This window comes from Barbus barbus (genome assembly GCF_936440315.1).
Source record: "Barbus barbus genome assembly, chromosome: 12".
Lineage (NCBI taxonomy): Eukaryota > Metazoa > Chordata > Actinopteri > Cypriniformes > Cyprinidae > Barbus > Barbus barbus.
Window position 1 is genome coordinate 30,315,494 of NC_136740.1, and position 25,066 is coordinate 30,340,559.

At 36.0% G+C, this 25,066-nt stretch overlaps 1 protein-coding gene across 1 annotated transcript; it reads right to left on the reverse strand.

Annotated features, from left to right (window-relative positions):
• Positions 1–19,031: 19,031 nt before the first annotated feature.
• Positions 19,032–20,003, reverse strand: LOC306877793 (free fatty acid receptor 3-like; the record flags this gene model as incomplete). Its single annotated transcript, XM_079429769.1, has 1 exon — positions 19,032–20,003. The coding sequence occupies one exon, from the start codon at positions 20,001–20,003 to the stop codon at positions 19,032–19,034; it is 972 nt and encodes a 323-aa protein (XP_079285895.1).
• Positions 20,004–25,066: the final 5,063 nt, after the last annotated feature.

The following is a 25,066-nucleotide window of genomic DNA, read 5'->3' on the forward strand; positions in this document are numbered from 1 at the left end:
TCTCCTCAAATATAAGTAAACAAAAGAAAAAAAAGTATGAAATGTCGTTGCAATTCTCGGTGTGGGTATAACGCATGTAAATGTCTGTTTTGAGTGGAGTTTCTATGGATGTGTGATTATCGTGATGGAGCGCTGCTGGTGTCGGGATCATTTCCCCTCGTGATTCACATTCAGAGGGGACTGAGATAGAGGTCTGGCGTGGAGGACGGGTCGGACAGGGGCTGATTGAAAGCTTTCTGTGATCTCAATGCCGGATAATAAGGAAACCTGTTTCTGCCACAAAATTAGAAAAAAAAAAGTGTAACTTTTTTTCATCTCAAAATTCTGACTTTTACTATATGTAATCTCAGAATGGTCAGACTTCTCAATATTGCTGGTTATCTCACAATTCAGTTTTTTTTTTCTCAGAATTGCAAGTATATACAGTGCCCTCCAAAATTATTGAAACAGTAAAGACAAAATTGCTCTGTTGGCTGTGGAGTCAAGACATTTACAAATATGATTAAAAGATGAATATGAGACAAAACTACAGAATGTCACCTTTTATTATTGGGTGATTCAACACATAGATGTTTTACCAGCTAAGAAGTTCAGCACTTTTAGAGTTCATCCCTCTATCTGATGTGAGCATAAGTATTGGAACAGTTGCCTCACAGGTCTTTCTAAGTGATCAGCTGTGTCCTGTTGCATTAATTCTTCAGATATTAAAAGCAGGGAATGTGTCGTATCAGTTATATCTATTACTTCTGCATTCTGAATCTTGCATTCGATGATGACACACACAAACCAGGATGAAGATGAGGGAGCTGACTTTGAGAGAAAAGCAAGCAATTTGGATGCTAAAAGAAAAGAGGAAGTCAGTTAGAGCTCTAGCAAAAACAAAGGGCATGGAGAAATCAAGAGTTTGGAAACCACCAGCGACACCAGCAACCAACAACGACCTGATCAGCTGAGAAAACAACAGTAGTTGATGACAGACAAATCATAAAAGCTGTGAAAATGAACCCTAAAAGACGTGTCTGTAAAATCCCAAAAAACTTGCAGAAAGCTGGGGTGATGCTCTGACAATCTACTGCCCTCAGGAGACTTTGACACAGAATTACAGATGCTACACAGCAAGATACAAACCTCTGATCAGCTCCAAAAATAGAAAGTCAAGATTAGAGTTTGCAGAAAAGCACAAAGGTGAGCCAGAAGAGTTTTGGGACTGTGTTTATGGACCGATGAGACAAAGATGAACCTTTATCTAAGTGATGGGAAAGCAAAAATGTGGAGATAAAAAGGGAACTGCAAATGATCCCAAGTATACAGCCTCATCTGTAAAGCATGGTGGAGGTGGTGTCATGGCATGGGCATGCATGGCTGTCTCTGGAACAGGCCCTCTCAACTTTACTGATGACTTAATCTTTTACATCTGCCTTATGTTCAACTGTCCCAATACTTATGCTCACATCAATGAGTGGGATGAACTCTAAAAGTGTAAAACATGTATGTGTTGAAACGGCTAATAATAAATTGTGACATTCTGTAGTTTTGTCTCATATTCATCTTTTAATCACATTTGCAAATGTCTTGACTCCACAGCCAACAGAGCAATTTTGTCTTTACTGTTTCAATACTTATGGAGGGGACTGTATATCAGAATTCTGTGTTTATATCTTGCAATTCTCAATTTACATCTCAAAATCTTTTTCTTTTCTTTTTTTTTTGCCACAGATTAAAAAATAAAAAGTAATTGAAATTTTAAATCCTACAATTTGGACAATCTTGTGATTCTAAAATTACACACAAGGTTTTTCTCCGCCATTAAATAAAAAAAAATAAAGGTAATTGTGTTTTTTTTTCTTAAAATTGTGAGTTTATATCTAAAAATATATATATATAAACTGTCAAAAGACACATTTACCTTTTACATTCTCTTATATTTTGTGGTGGAAACAAGACCTTGGCTGTGTCTGAAAGCTAGAAAATGCTCTACAAAAGCAAAGTAGAAAGCAATAAGGCACATAAAAACTAGGTGTTTGTCTAAGACAGAAACTAGCTGTGAAAAATATTTTAATTAAATCACAAACTTAAATAAAACTCTGCCCAACAAACCCTGCTTGTAAATGCATTTTCTGTCCAGTTCCCAAACACTGTGTTTACTAACGGCTTACTTATAGTTGTCTGTGCATATTAAACCGAGATGGAAGGAAGTAGTTTAACAGTTCACCTTCAAATATGTGCTTGATTATCTCTATAACTCCTTCAGGTTTGTTCTAGATCATTGCACAAGATGTCATAGTGCTTTTGTTTGCGGTTTACTTTGACTTTAGAGGTACTATCTTATATAACTCAGTGACTGAACAGTAAAAATCATAACGTTTTTCAAATGCTGCTCATGTCTGCCAATATAAAAGTGGATTTATTGCAGATTAGAAGTCAGTACTGCACAGTGTTGACTAACTATCATTGATCATAGTGTTAATTAACAGTAAAAGTTGAGACAGTAAAGCTGCTTTATCCAGTTGGCCACTAGATGGCAGTACTAAATCACTCTGCATGATGCTTTTAGTGGTTTTATGTACATTTATTTAATTCACATTTATTTAATTTTCTTTGTTCATATATATTTTTTATATTAAGATAGAATTTGCTTATTGGCTAGGTTGAGATATTTGTTCACTAGCATTTTCCCTGTTAAATAAGTGGTTTATACCTGGTTTATTTGGTATACCAACCTGACCAAGCTGGTTGACCTGGTGGTTTACCAACCTGAGCAGTTGATAAGTTATCTTAACCTGTCTAAAACCAGCCTGACATGAGGAAACCAGCCACTTTAGGCAAGTTTATGCAGTTGCTTTCAGTATTGCATGTGTTTTTGTTTGTTGCATTAGCCCTTAATAACTGAAATATGTACAGAGCTTTTAAAAACTGAATGTCAGTTTCTATTGATACTGTGTATCTGGAGACAACATTTTGAGACAATTTGCATGTAGAAGTAGACAGTAGAATGATATATAGTCCAATTATTAGTAGTCATATACTGTAAATTGTATGAAAAGAATATAAATTGTGAGAATATAAGCTTGTTATCGGTACTGTGTATCACTAATGTCGCAAGATTGTTCTCATTACAAATTCAGCAGAAATGTAAAACCGCTTCAGGCCAGAAACAAATGTACACAAAGACGTGCAGACATGAATGTTTGGTGTTACTGAGATACTTAGCTAAACGTCAACACTTTACTTCACTTTCTGGATAATATTGCCTCACCATTAAAGAGAAAAATAACCGCAGAGAACGTCGTGCTGTGTCTTGCACCATAGACACTGCATTTTAAAGACAGCGTATCTGTCCTCGACCGTTGTGGCATCTTGCTGTTTTTCAGCATTTAAGCAATCTTGTGCATTTTGAACTCTTGCTATTAAAATATGTAAGTTTTTAAAAAAGTGTCTTTAGAGCCCTTATAGAGAGGGTTTTGAGTCAAAGGAGCCAAAAACCGGCTAAAGATACACTCATAAAATATTTAGGCCTAAATTTCAGATTTATGTATTTGAATTGCATATAGCTGGTTTATATATTTATCAGCAATAAATCTAATGTGTTTTTTTCATACATTTGAACTAATTTAATATTGCTTGTTCCACAGCTACAGCTATATTTTAACCATGTTCATACTTTTTACCTGAATAAATTTATTTTCACAATAAACATAATTCTAAAAAACTTTGCATTTTGAAAATATGATCCTTTGAGTAAAATTAAATGTATGCAAATAATTATTAATAAATCATTAAAAAAAAATGTGTTACTTGAAATAAATGTTAACTAAACTAAAATTAGAAAATTAAAGTGAAAAAAAAATGAGTTTGTAAAAAATTTGAAAATTAAAATATAAAAAAAATTCAGCTAGTTGCCAAGACAGCATTTCTGAAAAACTGAACTAAAACGGTACCAAAAATTTGTTATATATATATATATATATATATATATATATATATATATATATATATATAAACCTACTAAATTACTAAAATGTTAAGCAAAATTAAAATGATTTTTTTTTTCAAAATATTAATAAAATCTCACATTTATATTTAAATTATACTAAAGTACCACTGGGAATAGTTTGTAATAAATTATGCCATTTTGATGCCCTTTTTAAAATAAATCTGACCTGCTTCGTTCATGTATGTTTGACAAATATGCATCACATTAAGTTAATCAGTTTGTTATGTGAAACTGCAATCCAAATGCATGGAAGTTTCATATGCAATTCAGATGCATAAATATTAAATTTAGGCCTATTTTTTGAGTGCAGTTATGATGCATGCATAACAATATTTAATGCATGTAGTATAGACAGACAGACAGACAGACAGACAGACAGACAGACAGACAGACAGACAGACAGACAGATAGATAGATAGATAGATAGATAGATAGATAGATAGATAGATAGATAGATAGATAGATAGATAGATAGATAGATAGATAGATAGATAGATAGATAGATAGATAGATAGATAGATAGATAGATAGATAGATAGATAGATATTGTTGTCCTGGTTCACAGTATATCCATCTGAGGGATTTACAAGAAACAGATGGTTTTATGTCAATCATTTGCACGTTTGAATAAGAATTCCCTAATTACTAATGTGCATAATTAGGACTAATTAAGTTGTCAGAACAGCAGAAGACATAAGAGGGCCAGTTCCTCAGAAAGCAGCAGGTGATGGAGCCACCGCGGCGCATTTCAATCGCTTTATTCCGACTCTCGGCCAATGTCAACAACACATGCTGTTTCTGCGCAGATTGGGACGTCACTTTCGGCTGCTTTCTGAAGGACTTTGTGGCCTTTCCAGCCAAAATCACCCCGATCCCAGCGTCCTCCAGACCTCCACCTCAGTATCTCTGTAATATAGCCGTTTGTTTGTGTGTGTGTGTGTGTGTGTGTGTGAATGTGTGTATGTCTGTACATTCTCCGGCCTTCTTACGGCAGGCATGATGGGTCGTGATTCTGTTTCAGACAAATGGATTTTATCCCCCTTATAACTGTCTTTGAGAAATCAATGACGCAACTGAAGAACAGCGGAAAATAACAGAACGTTGTCTTCCACAATGACGCATTCTGTGCTGTGATGTAACGTTTCTTTGAACGTCATTTGTTTTACAGTTCTCCCCGTCCTTTGTTTATAGGTGTGTGTAAATTTTTTTAATCCACAAAAAGGAGAAAAAAAGTCAAGAATTTAAATGGAAGGAGAAAAATAAAGCAAATTTTGTTTTTAACATAACGCTGCTGTGAGTTGCTGTTTTCTTTGGTGTGTTGCCGATCTGGGTTATTTTAAGGTCTCTGTTGCAGCTGTAGTTTCCTCCAACACACAAGATGCACATCACACGGAGTTTGTGCTAGTTGACCACACACATGAGTCAGAATTTACTCATGCTCACACTTTCTTCTGTGGAAGACAGCAAAGTTTAAAATAATAAATAAAATAAAAAAATTATCAACTTTTCCATTGCTTTAATCAAAATAATTTACTACTAATTTTGGTCTGCTGATTCCCAAAGTAGTGTCTGTTTTGCTCAAGCACTGCACACGTTTTTCAAAAAATAAAAAATAAACATTTGTTGCATTTTTGTTCTGGACAGCCATCGACAGACAGTGTGGTGAAGAAGTCATATAATCAGCAGAAAAACACCACAAAGACGGTTTGAATTGTGGTCAGCGGCAGAGGAAAATGCAAGCATTGCAATATTTTCTGCTACATCTGTGGGTGTTTTACTAAATTCAAACAGAATTTTTGGGAAACTGAAATTTTATAAATAATTTTGGGGAAAAAATATTTTTGACATTAAATGGTGTATTTCCCACTCCTTTGCACATTGTAAGTTTAATGATAAATTAAAACTTTTAACTTATTTTGATAAGTGCATTAAATCATTTTTCTTGATATTTTAGAACTCAGCATTAGGTTTTCTCTCTCTCTCTCAAGATGCAGGCCTGTGTGATGCTTAAACATTTAATTTTTAAGTTGAAGTTGGTGGAATTGTTTATGATAACAGTAAATCGAGACTGTCACATTCCTACAAATGCCCTAAAACCACCTTAAAGTAGTGTGCACTATATTTCAAGTCTTTTGATACGTTAGCTTTATGTTAAGGCATTATTCACAGATCAATCATCTTTTATGGTGCTTTTTTGTCATTTTTGGAGCCTCATCATCTTTTATTGTGTGCAAATGTTAGAGATTCTGCTAAACCTGTCATTCTGTAGAAGAGAGAAAGTCATACAGGTTTGGAACAGATGAAGACTATTTCTATATTGCTTTAAATATTACGTGTCATTTACACACCATAGCAGCAACAAGTTCGTCAGTGTTTTAAAAGCATCCCAAAGTTTGCATCGTCTAGCCATCAGTCTACCAATGACTGACTTAGAGCTGTGAGAAAGTGTCTTGGCATTCAATAATGACACTTCATCTATTTTTGGAATGTTATTTTAGCAAGTGATTCTTCGAAAGAGAATTTCAAATTAGTTTCACAGTCCATGCTTTTTTTTTAATCTCTTCCTCAAAGTGCAGGGTTGTGGCTTTATTTGTATTGTTCACATCCTTTGATATCATCTTTATTTGTCTTGCAAGCCGTCGCGGGGAATAGCCAATTATGTTCAAAGGCCTTGACCTTTTAATGTTCACAACATTTAATTCAGAATATTTGGTGGAATGCATTTTATCAACTTTATTCAAAAGCATGAGTAATTTAGATTTGGGTCAACAGTGTCAAATAGTCCAATAAAAATGCAGCTTTCAGTCAGACTTTATGGTTTAAAAGTCAGCTTTTATATTACAATTAACTTGAATCAAATCAAATGTTTTTTTGTACTTTGGTTAAGGTCTCTTGGCCTGAACTACATGATGGCATCATGTATATTTGAAATCCCACACACATGAAGTTTTCTCTGCAGAGACACATACAGCATGTTGATTGAACAGTGACACAATTCATCGTGCTTTTAATGATTGTGAATTCATGAAAATCCACCATGCCTCTCCAGCCTTGAGTCGTATTTACAGCCACACTTCATTTGTTAGAAGAAAAGGATGCTGGCATTTTCTAGTTGCATTCATTTGACTAAAACATCGGGGGAATGGTTCATTAGAGAAAACAGACCTGATTCTTTGACATTTTACATGTTGTGCTGTTTGTGGTTTTCTGAGGTAGGAAGCGTCAAGGCCGAACACCTGAACTTGGCTGAGCATGTGACTAGTGAAGAATTAAGACATTTTCATCAAACAAGAAAAATAATTACATAAAACTTTACGTTAAAATCCCAAACCGGGATTCACGAGTTGATTAAATATTGAAATAAAACAAATAATAACCCATTTATTATTTATATTTAAGTGAATAATTATATACACATAATAAGTATTTGAAATTGTAATAATGAACAATAATAATTTAATATAAATTAATAAATCATTTTAAAATAAAAACACTACAAATAAAACATTTTATTTAAATAGTTAATAATTAATTTAATATATATATAATTTAATAATTATATATTATTAACAATAATTTGCTAACATTAAACTATAAATAAAAAATAATACAATTAATAATAAATTATAATAAATAATTTGAAAATAAAAGCAATCCTAATAAAACACTTTATTTGGATTGTTAATAATCCATATAATAATAAACAATTCATTTAATATTCATATTTAATACTTATAATTAAAATTAATAATAAATAATCATTTTTTTTTTAAGAGAACAACAATCCAAATAAAACACCTATTTGGATTGTTAATAATCCATATAAAAATGGATTTATTACTTATAATTAATACATATAGTAATAATAATTAATAATATATAACTAATAATTATATACATATAATAATTACAATTAATAATAATTAATAAATAATTTTAATAATAAGTAATTTACAAATTAGCACAATCCAAATAAAACACTTTATTTGGATTATTAATAATCCATATATCATTTAATCATAATAATAATAATTAATTTGTTTACTGGCCCATCATGTGACAGTTGCCTAATATCAGACAACCGTGGACATGCAAATGTGTTGTTAAATTACTGAAAAATGTACTTTAAAATTCAGGGGTTATTCACATAATTATTGTAGGTCAAAGGGGTTCAGCTGACAAAACCAAGTTTGTGAATCCCTGATCTAACACCAGACATCTTCATTGGTTACTAAGAGTTAAACGCGCTGTGTATGTGCCTGGTGTAGACAGATTCTTTGTCCCAGTAGTCATAATGAATGTATTGACAGGATACCATAAATGTGTTGTGCACAAACAGGAAGGCTGAACCTCAAAGAGACCACCATCAGAAATAAAAGCCACTAATTTGCTTTTAGTTCTCTATTTTGACAGAAACTGAAACTCAGCCTGGAATAATCCAGACTGACTCAAGAAGAGAAGTGAAACGACAGATATAAAATACTGAGCTGAATCTTCCTGAATGGACGTGACGCTAATCTTATTTCTACATTCAGCTGATTTAGCAAAACCAACAGTGCTTCCGCAAGACTCATTTACCATCAGGTCAGTGGTGTTTTGTGTGTGTGTTTGACATTATCCAGCTGTAGGTGTGTGTCCTGTGTCATATCCTTCATTTGACACTTTCCACTGATCTCACTAGTGCAAAAAGCCCCTCAAACAGAAAGGATCAGTATCCATTTATTGATTCTTTTATTGTCAAAGCGCTCAATTAAAATGCTATCTGAGCATTTGAGTTTTGCTATATCCATTTTAGGAAGAATTAATTTCCATTTCTTTGATTCATTTCTTCAAAGTCAGGTTAATTCATATTGTATTACAGCGTCAAACAAATGCTTTTAGGTGTATTCTTTTAGAGGCTGTGAGGTCTGCACCTACGCTGATGTTCAGACGTTTGACTTTCAGTACGATTTTTTGCTTTTGGAAGAAGATTCTTATGTTGGCCAAAGCAGAAAATAGTCAAAATATGTGAAATATTATTACAATTAAAAAAAACTGTTCTGTTTGAATATTTTGTCAAATGTAATTTATTTTTGTGAAAAAATTCTGCATTTTCAAGAAACATTTCTAATTATTGTCAATGTCAAAAACAGTTTTGCTGCTTAAATTTAAAATAGTTAAAAATTGTGAAATATTATTACAATTTTAAATAATTGTTTTGTGTTTGAATATATGCTCAAATGTAATTTATTGCTGTGATCAAAGCTGAATTTTCAGCATCATTACTCATTCAGAAATCATTCTAATATGCTGATTTGCTGCTGTTTATTTCTATTAATTTGATGAAAGCATTCATTTAAAATAGAGAACTTTTGTAACATGATATATGTCTTTACTGCCATTTTTGATCACTTTAATGTATTCAGATTTAATGCATGCAAAATCGTAGTGATCCTAAACTTTTGAAAGATGTTAACATAAGTTTGATTCTGCATTTATTTCATATCAGAATGATTTTCATGTGAACTTATCTCATTAAAGCAATGTTGTAATTATGAGATTTTTCTTTAAACTTGCTGAGGGGGGTCTGTTAATTAGAAAATTACAGCAAATTGGTACAGACAGTGAAGGTTGTATACATTTTCTTTTGTGCAGGGTTTGTACGCTTTCCCATCATTCTCTGTGGCTGCAGGAGAATGATAAAATACCCAGATGAAGCATCAATTACAATCCTAATGCGCATCCTTTGCTCTTCATTATATCGCTCTGGTGCTAAAAGCTTCCCGTGTTTGTCAGGAAGTGAAAGAAATTGCCCAACGTGTCCATTTTATTCCAAACAAAATCACTTGAACGCACATCACGCTGTAATTACGATTTCCCAACATCCCTGGAGACTTGATTGTGAGGGAAAATCTGCAAAATCAATTTAAATATGGTACAATGGATCTAAAAGCACTGCTCTAGCTGAAAGCATCATCAAATTAGCCAACGATATTTAATCAGCAGTTACGTAAGCAGCGGAGGATGCTCAGCTTCTGCAGTTTTTCCCACTGTGAATGCGTTAGTGTTTATCTTTGGCTTGTTCCAGCTGACCCTCCAGAGCCCATCTTCTCCTACAAGTTCCCACTAATCCAAACACAGCTGAGAGGAGCCTGCTGTGTGTCATCCACCAACAAAAGACTCCACCGGACGTCTCATTGCTTACCGAGGTCTGTCAGTGGACAGGATGGCAATTCCCAGATCCACACAGAAAGAGTTTGACCCTAATTACACAACTGCATGTCACCGCCACTGTCACAGGAAATGTGTTTAAAGAAACAGCTCACCCAAAAAAGAAAATCTGCTGAAAAGCACTCACCTTGAGGCCATCTGAGATGTAGATGAGTTTGTTTCGTCATCAGATTTGGAGAGATGCAGCATTTCATCACTTGCTCACCAATGCATCCTATGCAGTGAATGGGTGCCGTCAGAATGAGAGTCCAAAAAGCTGATAAAAATATCACAATAATCCACAAGCAATCCACACAGCTCCAGTCCATCAGTGAACATCTTGAGAAGACAAAAGCTACATGTTTTGAGGAAACAAATCCATTATTAAGACATTTTTAACTTTAAACCCTTGCTTCTGGCTAAAATATGAGTCCATAACAATGCTTCCTCCAGTGAAAATTCTGTTTTCTCTCACATCAAAATCCAGCCACATATTTGTTTAGAGCTATTTTAGACTGTTTTCACTTGTAAACAGTGCATATTTCTCTCCTGAGTTAGACCAGACGACTTTTTCACTGGAGGAAGCAATATTAATGAAGTACTACTGAAGCAGAGCGGGATGTACAAGCCTGTTTCTCTCCCACTGATTGGACCGTATTTGAAGCTGCTGCCACCGATCTGGACGAGCTCACAGAGACTGTAACATCATATATCAGTTTCTGTGAGGATATGTGCATTCTTACCAAGACTCATCTAACTTACAACAACAACAAACCATGGTTCACTGCAAAACTCAGACAGCTCCGTCAGGCCAAAGAAGATGCTTACAGAAAGGGGGATAAAGTCTTGTATAAACAGGCCAAATACACACTGGAAAATGAGATCAGAGGCAAAGATGAATTGTTCTGGCAAGCTAAGGAACAAATTGTCTTCCAGTGATTCTGCTTCAGTGTGGAAAGGTATGAAAGACATCACCAGTTACAAGACACCATCCCCCAGAATCAACAACTGGCAGACGACCTGAACGAGTTCCACTGCAGGTTTGAAAAAACACCATTCACACCTCCTGCAACCCCCTCCTGCAACCCACCTCCAGCAACCCCCCTCTCCCCCACACCTGCACTGCAGATAAGTGAAGACGACGTGCGCCAGGTCTTCAGTAAGAACAAAGAAGGAAAGCACCAGGCCCAGACCGTGTGTCACTAGCCTGCCTAAAAATCTGTGCTGATCAGCTGCCCCCCCTCTTCACACAGATCTTCAACAGATCACTGGAGCTGTGCGAAGTCCCCTCCTGCTTCAAACGCTCCACCATCATCTCCGTCCCAAAAAAACCCAAGATTACTGGACTTAATGACTACAGACCTGTGGCTCTAACATCTGTGGCCATGAAAGTATTTGAAAGACTGGTTTTGGCTTATCTGAAGGCCTCCACTGGACCCCCTGCAGTTTGCCTACAGAGCAAACAGGTCTGTGGATGATGCTGTCAACATGGGACTGCACTTCATCCTGCAGCATCTGGACAGACCAGGGACTTATGTGAGGATCCTGTTTGTAGACTTCAGCTCCGCTTTTAACACCATCATCCCTTCACAAAGAGTTGGACACCCTTCAGAATAAACTGGCACAGCTCTCCGTCCCCACCTCCGTCTGTCAGTGGATCACCAGCTTCCTGACAGACAGGCAACAGCTAGTGAGGCTGGGAAATTTCTCATCCAGCACCCGCACCATCAGCACTGGAGCTCCTCAGGGCTGCGTTCTCTCTCCACTGCTCTTCTCCCTCTACACCAATGACTGCACATCTAAAGACCCCTCTGTCAAGCTCCTGAAGATTGCAGATGACACCACACTGATCGGCCTCATCTAGGACGGTGACAAGTCTGCTTGTGCTAAAACATTGGCCACATTTAAATCTATTTAGCTGTGCATTTGTTGAATGAGCACTGTGCTACGTCCAAACTGATTGCACTGTATTTTATGTAATAATTTTCTATTCTTAACTGTTTTAAATTTATTTTAAATAAATTTCTATATCATTTTAAAATTCCTTGTTTTTATTATAATTTTTTTAATGACTATTTCACTTTCTTTTATGTAAAGCACTTTGAATTACCACTGTGTATGAAATGTGCTATATAAATAAACTTGCCTTGCCTACAGACAGGAGGTTAAGGAGCTGGCTGTCTGGTGCAGTCTTAACAACCTGGAGCTTAACACGCTCAAAACTGGGGAGATGATCGTGGACTTCAGGAGACACCCCCCTGCTCTCCCCCCACTCACCATCATGAACAGCACTGTGACTGCAGTGGAGTCATTCAGATTCCTGGGGACCACAATTTCTCATTGTGAAAAAGGCCCAGCAGAGGTTGTATTTCCTTCACCAGCTGAGGAAGTTCAACCTGCCACAGGAGCTGCTGAAACAGTTCCACTCTGCCATCATTGAATCCGTCTTCTGCACATCAATAACTGTCTGGTTTAGCTCAGCTACCAAATCTGACCTCAGAAGCAGTGGCGTGCACAAGATGTGGGGGGGCTCGAGCCGGTGGGAAGCGTGCAATCTGTGATCGCGTGCAGTTGCTGACGCTGCTAAAGCGTGCAATCGCTTTCTTATGAGCGCTCTTTTATCGGTTTCACTTTTGCTTTCGAAATCGATCTCGTTCAGCAAGGAGGGGAGAGGATGGAAAGTGGGGGGCACAGTAACTTGTCCTTGGCGCTGGCCCTGACTTGCGGTCCGGTCTGTGCGATATGAACAATATCGTGGACGTTAAAATCAGTACCGAGTATGCAGTTTGTGTAGGGCACCAACTCCCGGGGGGGTGGGCACAATCCCAGAAAAACAAAACCAAAAAAAAACGTGACGCGCCATTCCCGCATCCTCGACCGCTCACACCTCATGTTTGCGGCTGAATGCAGATGATCATAATTGATGGACAACTATGCTCCGGCGCCAAGAAAAGAAAAAAAAAGATGAAAACGAAGCCCGCACGTTACTTTCAGGTAGGTGTAGGATATCGGAGACCAAATCAGACAAAGTTAAGATTCGATCAGAACATCGAAACATGAGAAGCTGAAATTCCACACAGAGGCCCAAGAAAACAGGACAACGTCGTAAATCAGATTCCTAGCTCCAACTAGTCTGAAGCAAGCAAACTAACCAGCAAGCCTCTTTCACAGAACAGCTTACAACCTTGAGACAAAAGAACACTTATTGATAATTCCAATTCAGGAAGGAGACTGTCAAATTTGGGGCAAATAATCAAGACTGATGGTCAAAGAGATGGCCATCACGTGTTCCACGATTGAATTCACGAGCTTCCTTAGACTGACTTCTCCCCCACATAGAAGACAGACCAAACAGAAATTCCTTTGTCTAAAGAACATGCCTTCATTTTTCATAGAACTACACAAAGACTTTCTTTTTCATATGCACATAAAATCATCCTAAAAGGACATTTCTATGCAGAACCCCATATTATGTTTGTAACCCACATATTAGACTATCGTGTTTTAATCAAATATTATGTATGTCTTTTTAATCATTATCGAATAGTTGAAGGATTCATATGCGTGTTTGGTATGTATGAGTTTGAAAAATCATGCTTTAAATGTTTCTTCCAATCAATTCTTTGTCAAATGCATCATAGTCTTGTTATAGAAATCATGTTCAAAAGTATACTTTGCAAGAACCTGTAAAGTTCAGACCTCTGACTGAACGGATAACATGTTGATTTATTGATTGGTTGGAGGAACAGAGCAACACCCCAAGCAAGGACAGTATCTAATTGGTCAAGACGTCCAGATGGGACGGTCTGAAAGCCGAGTTTAAAAACTCTTGGTCCTCTTAGTCTGTCTTCTCTCTCCTCTTCTTCTCTTTTGCCACCGCGTTTTGACGCTGCTCTTTGAGCGTGCTCTGGCCCACGTGCCAGCTGCTACCACAATGAGAAGAAAACCCACCTAGTCTCGTTATATCCTTTTATTATTTTACTTTAATTTCTTTTCTTTTCCGTTGTGAGTTTCGTGTACTCAGTTAAGTTTGCCACCACTCCTCGTCTCCGAGTTCAACTCGAGTTTGTGACCGCCTCAAAACTTCTACCAGCCACAACTCCATTGGCTTCCCAAGACGTCACTTCAACGACTACTGAACTCTCAACCAATCAGCCACCTCGGGGAACCTCCTTTCCTGCAACAACGACAAAAGGGATTCCCTTAGCAAAGCAAGCAAGTACCTCCAAGTTCTAACTGAATCGGTGAAGTTAATACCAATTTTAGCCTCATTGAGAAACTCAAAGCGAGGGTTAAATAAGTCATTGATGGTTGTTAAGATCTATGCAATTGCACATATTGCTGTAAACTTGGGATATCATATTTCCATTCTCTTAAACTCATCCTTTCCTCACTTTCTCTCTTTCTGCAACGTGTGAATGTGTGAATGCTTGTGTTCATGTGTTAGATTAGTTTATGTCTTAGGTTTATATAAATAAAATCTTATTTATATTGAAAAGAGAAGTATCTTGTGTTTTGTGCTTACAAGTTAATGTCTTAATCTGCCGATCTTGTTACTGTGCTATTTAATAGTGTTTTCACTATATTTTGGATTTTAATATCCAGTGCACAGTTGATGTTATATGGCTTGGTCAATGAATCGCTGCCGCCTCAGTGATCAGCCGTGAAACAGTGATTCTGTTCAAATCCCCTATAAAATCATAAATGATTCCCTTTGAGCTAAATTAAACTATTTGCTTTAAATTGCATATTAATATTACGCTTTTTATTACGTTACATAGGCTACATTCATAATCAAAGAAGTATTAAGATAATATATTTATATTTGTGTGGTTATAAACACAGACCTAAGCCAACAACAGCCTTTAAAATGACTAAAAATCCATCTCATGAACACTTGACATTAAATGTGGAACACACAAAACTGTTACATTATTTATTCACCACACATACTTATTTTTTCATTTCAAATTTGTACATATCAGACATAATTGTCTATATTATATATTGTGTTTTTGCTATTTTGTACATTGCCTATTTGTATATTCTTTTATTATCTGTGTCCTCTCCTGTCGCTTTCATTCTGTTGCACTGTGGAGCTTCTGTCACTACAAATTCCTCGAATGTGTAAACATACCTGGCCAATAAAGCTCATTCTGATTCTGATTATGGAAAATGGGCTCATTTTTTAGCTGGTAACAACATCTTAATGATGGATTTGTTTCTTACAAACATGCAGCTTTTCACTTCACAAGATGTTAACTAATGGACTGTAAAAAAAAAAAAAAAAAAAGTTGAGCCAATTTACAATTTTAAGGGAACCAGTTTGAGCAGATCTCTCAACTTATTTTTGTAGGAGATTCTCAACTTTCTGTTGTATAAACTTGTATAAAACAACAAGTTGAGAAAACTCAAAAATCTGCTGATGCTGGTTGCATTAAAATTTTAAATTGGCTCAACTTTTTTTTTACAGTGTGGAGAGGTGTGGATTACTTGTGGATGATTGTGATGTTTTTATCAGCTGTTTGGACTCTCATTCTGACGGCACCCATTCACTGCAGAGGATCAATTGATGAGCAAGTGATGTAATGCTACATTTCTACAAATCTGATGAAGAAACAAATTCATCTACATCCCAGATGATTTCAGGGTGAGTACATTTTCAACAAATTTTCATTTTTGGCCGAACTGTTCCTTTAAGGGGTTTAATCCCAGACAGCAACCAGTGTCGTTCCAGATCCGGCCCACATGGATTTCACACAGGCCAGATGTGGGCCAACACTATGTTGCTGTCTGGGATTTACATGCTGTATGGTGGATGAGCATTATGAGTTATTTCTGGTCTAACCTGAGATGACTCATAAAAACTTATTGTTCCAGGCATATGGATATTAAGTCACCTTTTACTATAATTCATCTCTTCAGCTCCTGAAAGTCCTTCACACACTCAGACCTTGAGTTTTTTTAGAAGCAAAACCCACTGAAGTGACTGGATGCTTGAGTCATTTCCAGGCTGAGTGTATTTATTACTGCAGGTGGGCAGGTAATGGTGGAGATGGTAGTTGTGAGAAATGGAATGGAAATTTATTTGATGTATAGCGGTTAGATCCTGAAATAAATTTGACAACATTATCAATCTTGTGCGGTGCAGAAACGTTAAAGAATATTAGATGTCTTAAACAGAACTGGTGTAAATGAGATCCCAGATAGGTTCGGTAAAATCAAATGCTCATATGCAGATAACATTTGATGTGTCTGTGAAATTAGACTTTTTATAATTTCACATTTTACACACTCATGCATTAATGTTCTGGAGTTGGATTCACAATTCTCATTAATAAAATTAACTGTAATACCAGATGCAGTATTTAATATTCATTAGTTAAGGCAACCCAAAAAAAATGCATAAAATATCTTTGTATACCTTTGGGGATTTATGACAAGTTTATGTTATTTATAATGATGTTTAAGATCTTTTTTTTTTCTGTTAGAAAATAATAATTAAAAAAAGTGGGATTTGATAAGAATTGTATTAAGAAAATTTTGTGAATTCAAGTCCTGATGTATAATAATAATAATAGTAAAATATTTAATAATAAAAGAAGAAATAATAATAAAAGATTTAATTAGAATTTTCTTGAGAATGATCTGTGAATACAGTATTGTACCTGGAGTAAAATAAAATAAAATAAAATAAAATAAAATAAAATAAAATAAAATAAAATAAAATAAAATAAAATAAAATAAAATAAAATAAAATAAAATAAAATAAAATAAAATAAAATAAAATAAAATAAAATTAAATAAAATTAAATTAAATTAATGAATTAACAGAAGGATTTAATAAAAAAATATTAATAATCACTGGATTTGCCAAAGTTTGTCAGGCTCAAATATATAAAATACTAGATGCTCAAAATTTGTTCTCAAACTATGAGTATATTCCACTTTGATCAGTATTTATGTCCATAATGTGATAAGTACTGATTATTCCACAGACAGATTATTCCACAGACATATTTCCATTGTTTTGTATGAATATCTGTTCATGGAGACTGACATATTCTGAATGAATTGGCCCAAATAATCTCTAATATGGGCCAGAATTTATGCCGGCAGTCAAACGTCTGGCTTTTGTGAAACTAGCTGAAGTGAAATGAGAGGAAATACACCAGGTCACTTCTGTATATGTGGCGAGTCAAACATCCTTCCACCTCGCTCTTTAATATTACAGAATTCGCCTCCAAACTGGAGCAATAACTGTTTATATCAACATGTTTCCTGAACGATGCTCTATAAGAAACTAAGCCAAACATTCGAGTGTTTTCCCGTCTCCACATGAGCTTCTGGATCTGTATGTACACTCCTGCCCAGCTGTCAAAGACAATAACCCTTTGCAAATATTTGTCACGTTTATAACAGAGACTCGAGATTAGTGGTTAATAGTTATTACGGACCTAGAGGAAATATGCCATAAACATTTTATGACAGCCTAGGATGAAGAAAAACACCACCAGATGATTTAACCATTTGGCACAGTCTTGCTGTAATATTATAATACAGTTAATATTTTATTAAATGACGCAATATGTACAATAATAACACAATCACATTTTCATTATTTACATATATAAATAATGCATTTAAAGGTGGAGTTTGTGCTACTAGTGACAAAACTGCCAAAATAAGGTTAAAGGTTTCAAACACACAGGGAAACAATGTCCTGAAAGTGCCAAAAATTCAATTGATCTATTAACATTATTTTTGCCGTTTTGATGTTAAAAAAATTAGTTTTCAAACAACTTTCACAAAACACTCAGGATGCAATGTTTTCAATATTTTTCACACACACACATACACTTAAAAATATTTCAAGTTTTTATGGTTCAATTATTTAATAATTTGTTTAATGTATTAATGTTTTATTACAATAACTACAAAAAATCTATTAAATTAATAAATTATAATATTATTTTTTAAATATGTGAATACATTTTCTTGAATTGAAATAAAATATAATTTTAAATGCTTTTGAAAAAAAAAAAATATATATATATATATATATATATATATATATATATATATATATATAAAATGTAAAATATATATATTTTTGTTTGTATTTGACATAATATTTATTTATTTATTTAGGCCACATGGGTCTTAACATTTCAGGGGAATCAATCTATATAATTGGCTTACTTATTTTAACAGTATTTTAACATCAAAATAATGGCACACTTCATCTTTAAATCAATAAGGAATTACTATACAGGGCTCATTTTCTTCATTTCTTTCACCATTAACTGCTGTGTTGCAGGTTTTGCTATTTCCTGGACACTTGAAATGAAGAAGTGTCTATCGTGCATCCTCCATCAAACACGTACACAAACCATCAGAAAACCAAACTGTCAGATTCCAGATAAGCATCAGCCTTTAGAAGTGAAAACCTTTCAAATATTTACGTGACGAGCTTGAGAGCGGCGCTTCTGTTGACCTTCATACGGCCGACGGCTGTGGCTCGTTTATCCCAGTGATAAATGTACTCATACTGCTGTCGGTTTATATTCAATAAAGTGAATGATGACAAGTTTGTTGTAAAGATGAGCTCACACTATGGATGAATAAACACACAATACAAAAGGAAGTTTATCCTCTGTTTGCCGACACTTAATTCGGTCTCTATGTACACAGGTTTGGTTGCAGTGTTTTCTTACTACAGTTGTGTTGTTTTGGCATTCTTTGTCGCCTCCGTCTTCCAAGGAAGTGGAGTAAAGTTTACCATGCTGTAATTGTGTACAGAAAATAATTGCACGGCCGTTCCCTGGCCTAAATGAAAAACCCCTGGTCAAAGTGCGTTCATGATCTCCTGTGGCTTCGGGAGACTGTTTTTCTCAGTTTCAGGAGGCTCCTTCCTGGAGCTCCATAGGATTTGTGGGCACCAACATCTACCCCACATGCCACTCATCATCGCCCCAAGTGTGTTTCTAACAGCCGCAGAGGTGAAGTAAAAAATAATCGGGTCCAAACAAGCATTGAACGTGCTGAGAAGAAGAGCTTTGTCTCTCCAAGCAGGGCTTGACTCGGTTATGAAGCCGACCACATGGGAGGCGTTGTAGGGTCCAAAACAGAGCACAAAAACCAACAACGTTCCCAAAGCCAATCCAATTGCCCTCAGCCTTCTCCTCCGGCCGATGTTTGGCAGCTTCGAAAGGATGCGGATGAAGTTTATATAGCAGAAGCAGCAAATAAGTAAGGGAACGCAGAAGAGGACAATGCATAACTCCAAGCGTACGGGCAAGAGGATCTTGAGTTGAGCATCGGTGAACCCCTCGTAGCAGATGTTCCTGGATGGCGGGATCATCCCGGATGGGTCGTAGTAGGGCACGATGTAGACGATGCTGAGATGGAGGATGGAAAGCACCCAAATGAAGATGCTGGCGAACACGGCGTAGATGGGTCTTCTCCACAGGGAGTGCTGGATTGGAAACGCCACGCCGAGATAGCGCTCCACGCTCACCGCGGTCAAGAAGAAGGTGCTGTTGTAGATGGTCATGTAGAAGACAAAACCAGACAGCGGACATAGAAAATAGTGGATATTCCATTCCATATTATTGGCCACTTCTTGCATCTTAAAGGGGAGGAAGATGAGAAAGAGCAAGTCTGAGATGATCAGGTTAAGGAGGAGGATGTCGATGGGTGCTGGCTTTCTCCAGACCTTGCGGCTGAGCGTGTAAAAGGCCAAGACGTTGGCCGGGAAGCCGGTGATGAAGGTGACGATGTAGACGGTGAGGCACAGATAATAATCACAGTCTTGCATGGTTGCTGTGTTCCATACAGGCCACAGGAGAAAGAGGCCTCAGCAGAGCTGGTCGTTTCAGTCCTGGAAATTTGATGCAGTGTTAAAACCATGAAAAAAGTCAGTAATATAGATCAAGGGTGTCCAATCCTGCTCCGAGAGGACCGGACGTTGTGCAGAGTTTGCTCCCCCAACACACTTGCCTGGAAGTTTCTAGCAATCCTAAAGATTCTTAGTCACGAATTTAAATTTAAAATCAAAACCATGTTTTCTTTTGGATTAAATGACTTCTGATTAAATTTGGAAACGGTTAAACTAACATTAGACTCTTTGATAGTTAGTTTGCTAGTTTTTACTTTAGATGGCTATTCGTATCTAGCAACCATTGACCATTTTCTCCCAAGTGTGCCCGAGCATCAGATGTTTCATCTGCGACATCTTTTCTTATTTTCATTAATACTTTTTGAGAATCCCTTACGCTTGCTTTGAAGAAAACCGACCAATATTTAAATCTCTAAATAGAACAAAACCGACTAATACTAAAGTGTCTTAAAAGAACAAGACAACCAATATTTAAATCTGTCCATAGAACAAAACTCACCAATTTTTAAATATATTAATAGAACAAAACTAACCAATGTTGAAATCTCTTAATGGAACAAAACTGACCAATATTTAAATCTCTCAATAGGACAAAAACAACCAATATTTAAAATCTCTCTATGAAAAAAGAAATCTGACCAATATTTAAATCTCTTAATGAAACAAAAACACTAATATTTAAATATCAAAAACCGACCAACCTTAAATCACTTATTTGGCTTCTTGAATGCTCAGAAGTGTTCCTGACCACTGCAGCACAGATATGTGCTAGACAACACTATAAATACAATATAGCTAGATCTAAACTCTGGAGGATCACTTAATTATTTTATACTGTCGTCATTTTATACTGTCTTATCACCCAGCCTTAAAACTTGCATTATGGTAAAGCACTAAGGAATTATAGACATCTCACTACGATTTTCTGTAAAGCTGCTTTGACACGATGCACTACAAATAAATTTGACTCGACCTTGGCTAGAAGGTTCAGGAGTGTTTATTAAGGATTACAGTGGACCTATAGGAGCAAGATCGGACACCCTTGACGTAGATCAAACAGAGCTCACTGTGATGGTATACAAACTGTAAAACAATAACTAAACTCTATAAAACTACTGTATATTATGACCAGGCCTGGAATCTGCGCCCACAGAAAACTCTGCCAAAGATCAACACATCCCCAACTCCTTGCATAAATATTTAGGCGAATATGGTGATTTAAAAGTATAAAACTCTTGGCTCCGTTCAACATGTTTTACTGTTTAAATTGCATTGCATTGTGCAGAATTCCTAAAGATTATCTTCCAAATTAAGCACAGAACAGCCTGATGATGACACATCGTGACCAGAATTAGCAGTTATTACAGGAATACGTCTAAAGGAAGAATTTAAACGCTTTATGAAGAAGGAAAAACAGAGTTACGCAAGCATCAAAAAGTGACAATAACGCAATAAGGGAACTCTTTTACAACTCTGGTACGCTTGAAACCATCCCTGCACTAATGTTGAGACAAAAAGGTGAACTCACCGCAAAGCACATGGACCTCTCGGCTGTGCTTCTGTATTGACTCTCTCTTGTTTTTCAATAGAGACTAGGGTCTATCTGCTGACAACTTCCGCACCAACTGTTTGCTTTCCATTTTCAATATTGAACAATGATAAGGGAAAATTAATAAATGTGGACTGGATCCAACCTGGCGTGCTCCTCGTGCACAGTCTCTGGCCCTGTATGTGTAAGCAAGTCTATGCCGTCTTATCGGGATTTATACTCCTTCAGAGTGTGTGGGAGATGTGTTTAAAGATGATGGGTGTGTGCTTGCATATGTGAGTGTGACTGGGAGGGCAATGAATCAGTCTGGTTTCTCCTTCACTTAAACACTCGGCATCAAGGCTATAACCTCTCAAAGTGAACCATGTGACTGCATTTACAATCCCAAAACATTGAAAGTGAATTTAAAAAGAGGATAAGACTGGGAATAATGCTGTATTTCATCCAGAATTTGATGTTTTGGATGTCCTGCTTGAAGTCTCTGACTTTAAAGTTGGAATGGCAACACTCTTAGAAATAATGGTTCCTTATTGGTTCCACAAAGAACCTTTAGAATCCTTCCTTATAGTGGAAAAAGGATTCTTTACATTCTTAAAAATAAAGGTTCTAAAAGGAGGTTGCCAAAGAAGAACCATTTTTGGATCCTCAAAGAACAATTTTTTAAGTATTCTTAATTTTTTAAGTAATTTTTTCAAAGTTTCCATGATTTTAAAGTACCTTCACGGGGCCTTCAATGCCAATAAATATCCTTTGTTTTTAAGAGTGTAGATTATTAAAATGTGAAAAAGGTTATGTTCACTGAGGTTCTTTGGGGAACCAAAAATGGATCCTCTACCCCTTTTTTGGAGCCTAAGAGTGTACCGTTAAGTCATTTTTATGTATACAGCGTGTTTCACAATACATGTTGCTTCAAATCACCAATACAAACTTTGCAGATGTCCGATTGTCAACAAAGACATTTCCTAGCAACCGAACTGTGGCGGATAAACGATGCTGTTCAATGCAAGCATTTATTCTACAGGTGTACGATTATCACCTGAGGATCATTTACAGTGTTTTTACAATCCTGCCTCTGCACACGTTTGCTAAACTGCTTTTATTATCACCAGCTTTGATGGATTGGTCTATTTTATTTGCTTGAAAGAGAACATCTATCATGCGCTATGTCAGTCTCTGTTTGCATGATGTCATGCTTTGCCATCTTGGCCAAATCAGCATTTTATGCAAGTTCAGTTGCACTTTTCCAAGTCAGAATCTGGAAATCTCGACATTCCAGGTTGAATGTAATACATTCCTTCGGGTCTATTCTTCATTCAGTAGATAAAATCACGGAAAATCCCTGACGTTCAGCAGAGAGCCCCCCAAAAAGTAGGAAATTCATCCCTTTCACAATGACGTGCAATACATTTTACTACACATGATTTGAATGCCGTTTCATAGCTAAAAGTTTGATTGTGCAATGACTGATTCATCTGTATCGGGAAAAAAAACTCACTAGTTCCTTCATTTATTATTAGCTATACTGGGACGAAATGAGCAAAACTGAGTCAGCAAACTTGTAATAGCTAATAGCTCATTCCAGCTGGTCAAATCATAGATAGAAAAGAGATGACCATGAGCATAACATCATCATCCATCCATCCCGAAAAAAGCAATAAAGTCATCAAAAGCATTTGATTAGACACATAAATGTTGTCTTTCTCATTATGTGAATTCCCCACTAAACATCCAGTAATAAAATATTAAAACCTCAAAAGCCTGAAACACATGTATTGCTAAAACAAATCAATGTCTGTATAATCTTAAATAGTCAAAAGACTTACTAAAACAGGATTTGTTCTTTTGTAAACGTACCTTTGTAAACTCCGAGGCGACACGGGCTGTTGCCTCCACAGGTCACATACGTACTCCACATTTTGGCCGGTTTCATGGGACTGTGCCTGCTCTCCGTCCACTCGGCCCTCTCACTGAAAATTAATTGTGACCAACTTTTTCCGAGCTGCTCCTTGTGCTTTACTCTGTCGCCCCCTCTCACATTGGTTCCTACGTGTCTGCACCATAGAAAAAGTGTTTCACCAATCAAATGCATGCCAAAAAACAGAGAGAGATGGATGATTATTTCACCATGCAGCACAGATCAAGTTAATCACATATTAAGAAAACTAGTGTTGTCATCATAGAGAGACGAGGAATGTTTCATAATGAAGGAGGCCCGCTAAAGCCTACTGACTGTGAATTATAGCAACGGCCCTGCACAGACCTAATATACATCTGCTGACAATGACATATACAGTGAGCCGCTGAGTGACAGTCTCTTTTGTATTTATAGATTAAGATGCATGATTTTGTAGTTCATCATTTATTTTCTAGTAAGGAAGCGGGACATAAATATTGCTGCAGGTTTAGCATGATTTAAGGTCACGCATATGCGTGTCTAACAATGCCGTGAATCATTCTGGAATGATGTAAACATAGCATGCATGGATTTCTAAAACAAAACGTTTATTTAAATGATATCAGATTTAATACATCTGCTCAGACTTTGTATGCATGTTTAAACAAAATGGCTCAACTGTTAGAAGAGTTTAACTGTTTTTAAACTTGAGGTTTTGGTTAAAGGTGCTATAAGAATTTTCTTATGGAAGAGCATCCAGAAACCAAATCGATGTCAGTGATGTAACATTAGCTGATCACAGGCCTTTGAGGTGCTTTCTGCCTGTCAGTCATGTTCAGGTTTGCTCACGTCTTTGGAGGGTAGAATTTGGATGGTTTAAGTCTGTCAGAAGTCAGAATCTGGCTAAGATTGCTTATAGCACCTTTAATATACCCACAAATACAACACAAAATGGGTTACATGAATACAGATCACTCAATACTCATGCATTATATTTGTACAATAAAAAAAAAAAAATCATATTATTTTTTGCATATTTTTATTTAGTATAAATAAAGCCGTTTTTTTAAACATGAGAAAAAGTGCTTAGACTGTGGCTCCAAATAAGCTTATCTTATCTGCTCTTGGATAAAATTAACAACAATTGAACGATTACATATTTACATCCAAAAAACTTTAATATAAATTTAGACATGAAACGTATTTAATAAAAGAACTCATTTGAATGCAAATAAAGGGTAAAAAATTAACCTTATTACATGAAAAATAATCAATCAAATTTTAAAGAATAAAAGCAATATACAAGGGCAATATATTAGCAGAAGTACTTAAATGATATAGTACGTCAGGAGAAAAGTGAATAAAATGTATTTATGCAGTGAAGTTTATGAAGTAGCAGAAGTGATTTACAAAAGAGAAATGTAAAAACATTCAGTTGGTTTGCAATCTGCTTGTTTGAGTGGCCCAAACGGGCAGGATATAACATTGGATCAACCAATGGTGTGAATTTGAGGAAGTGTGAAATGTCATTATTTTATT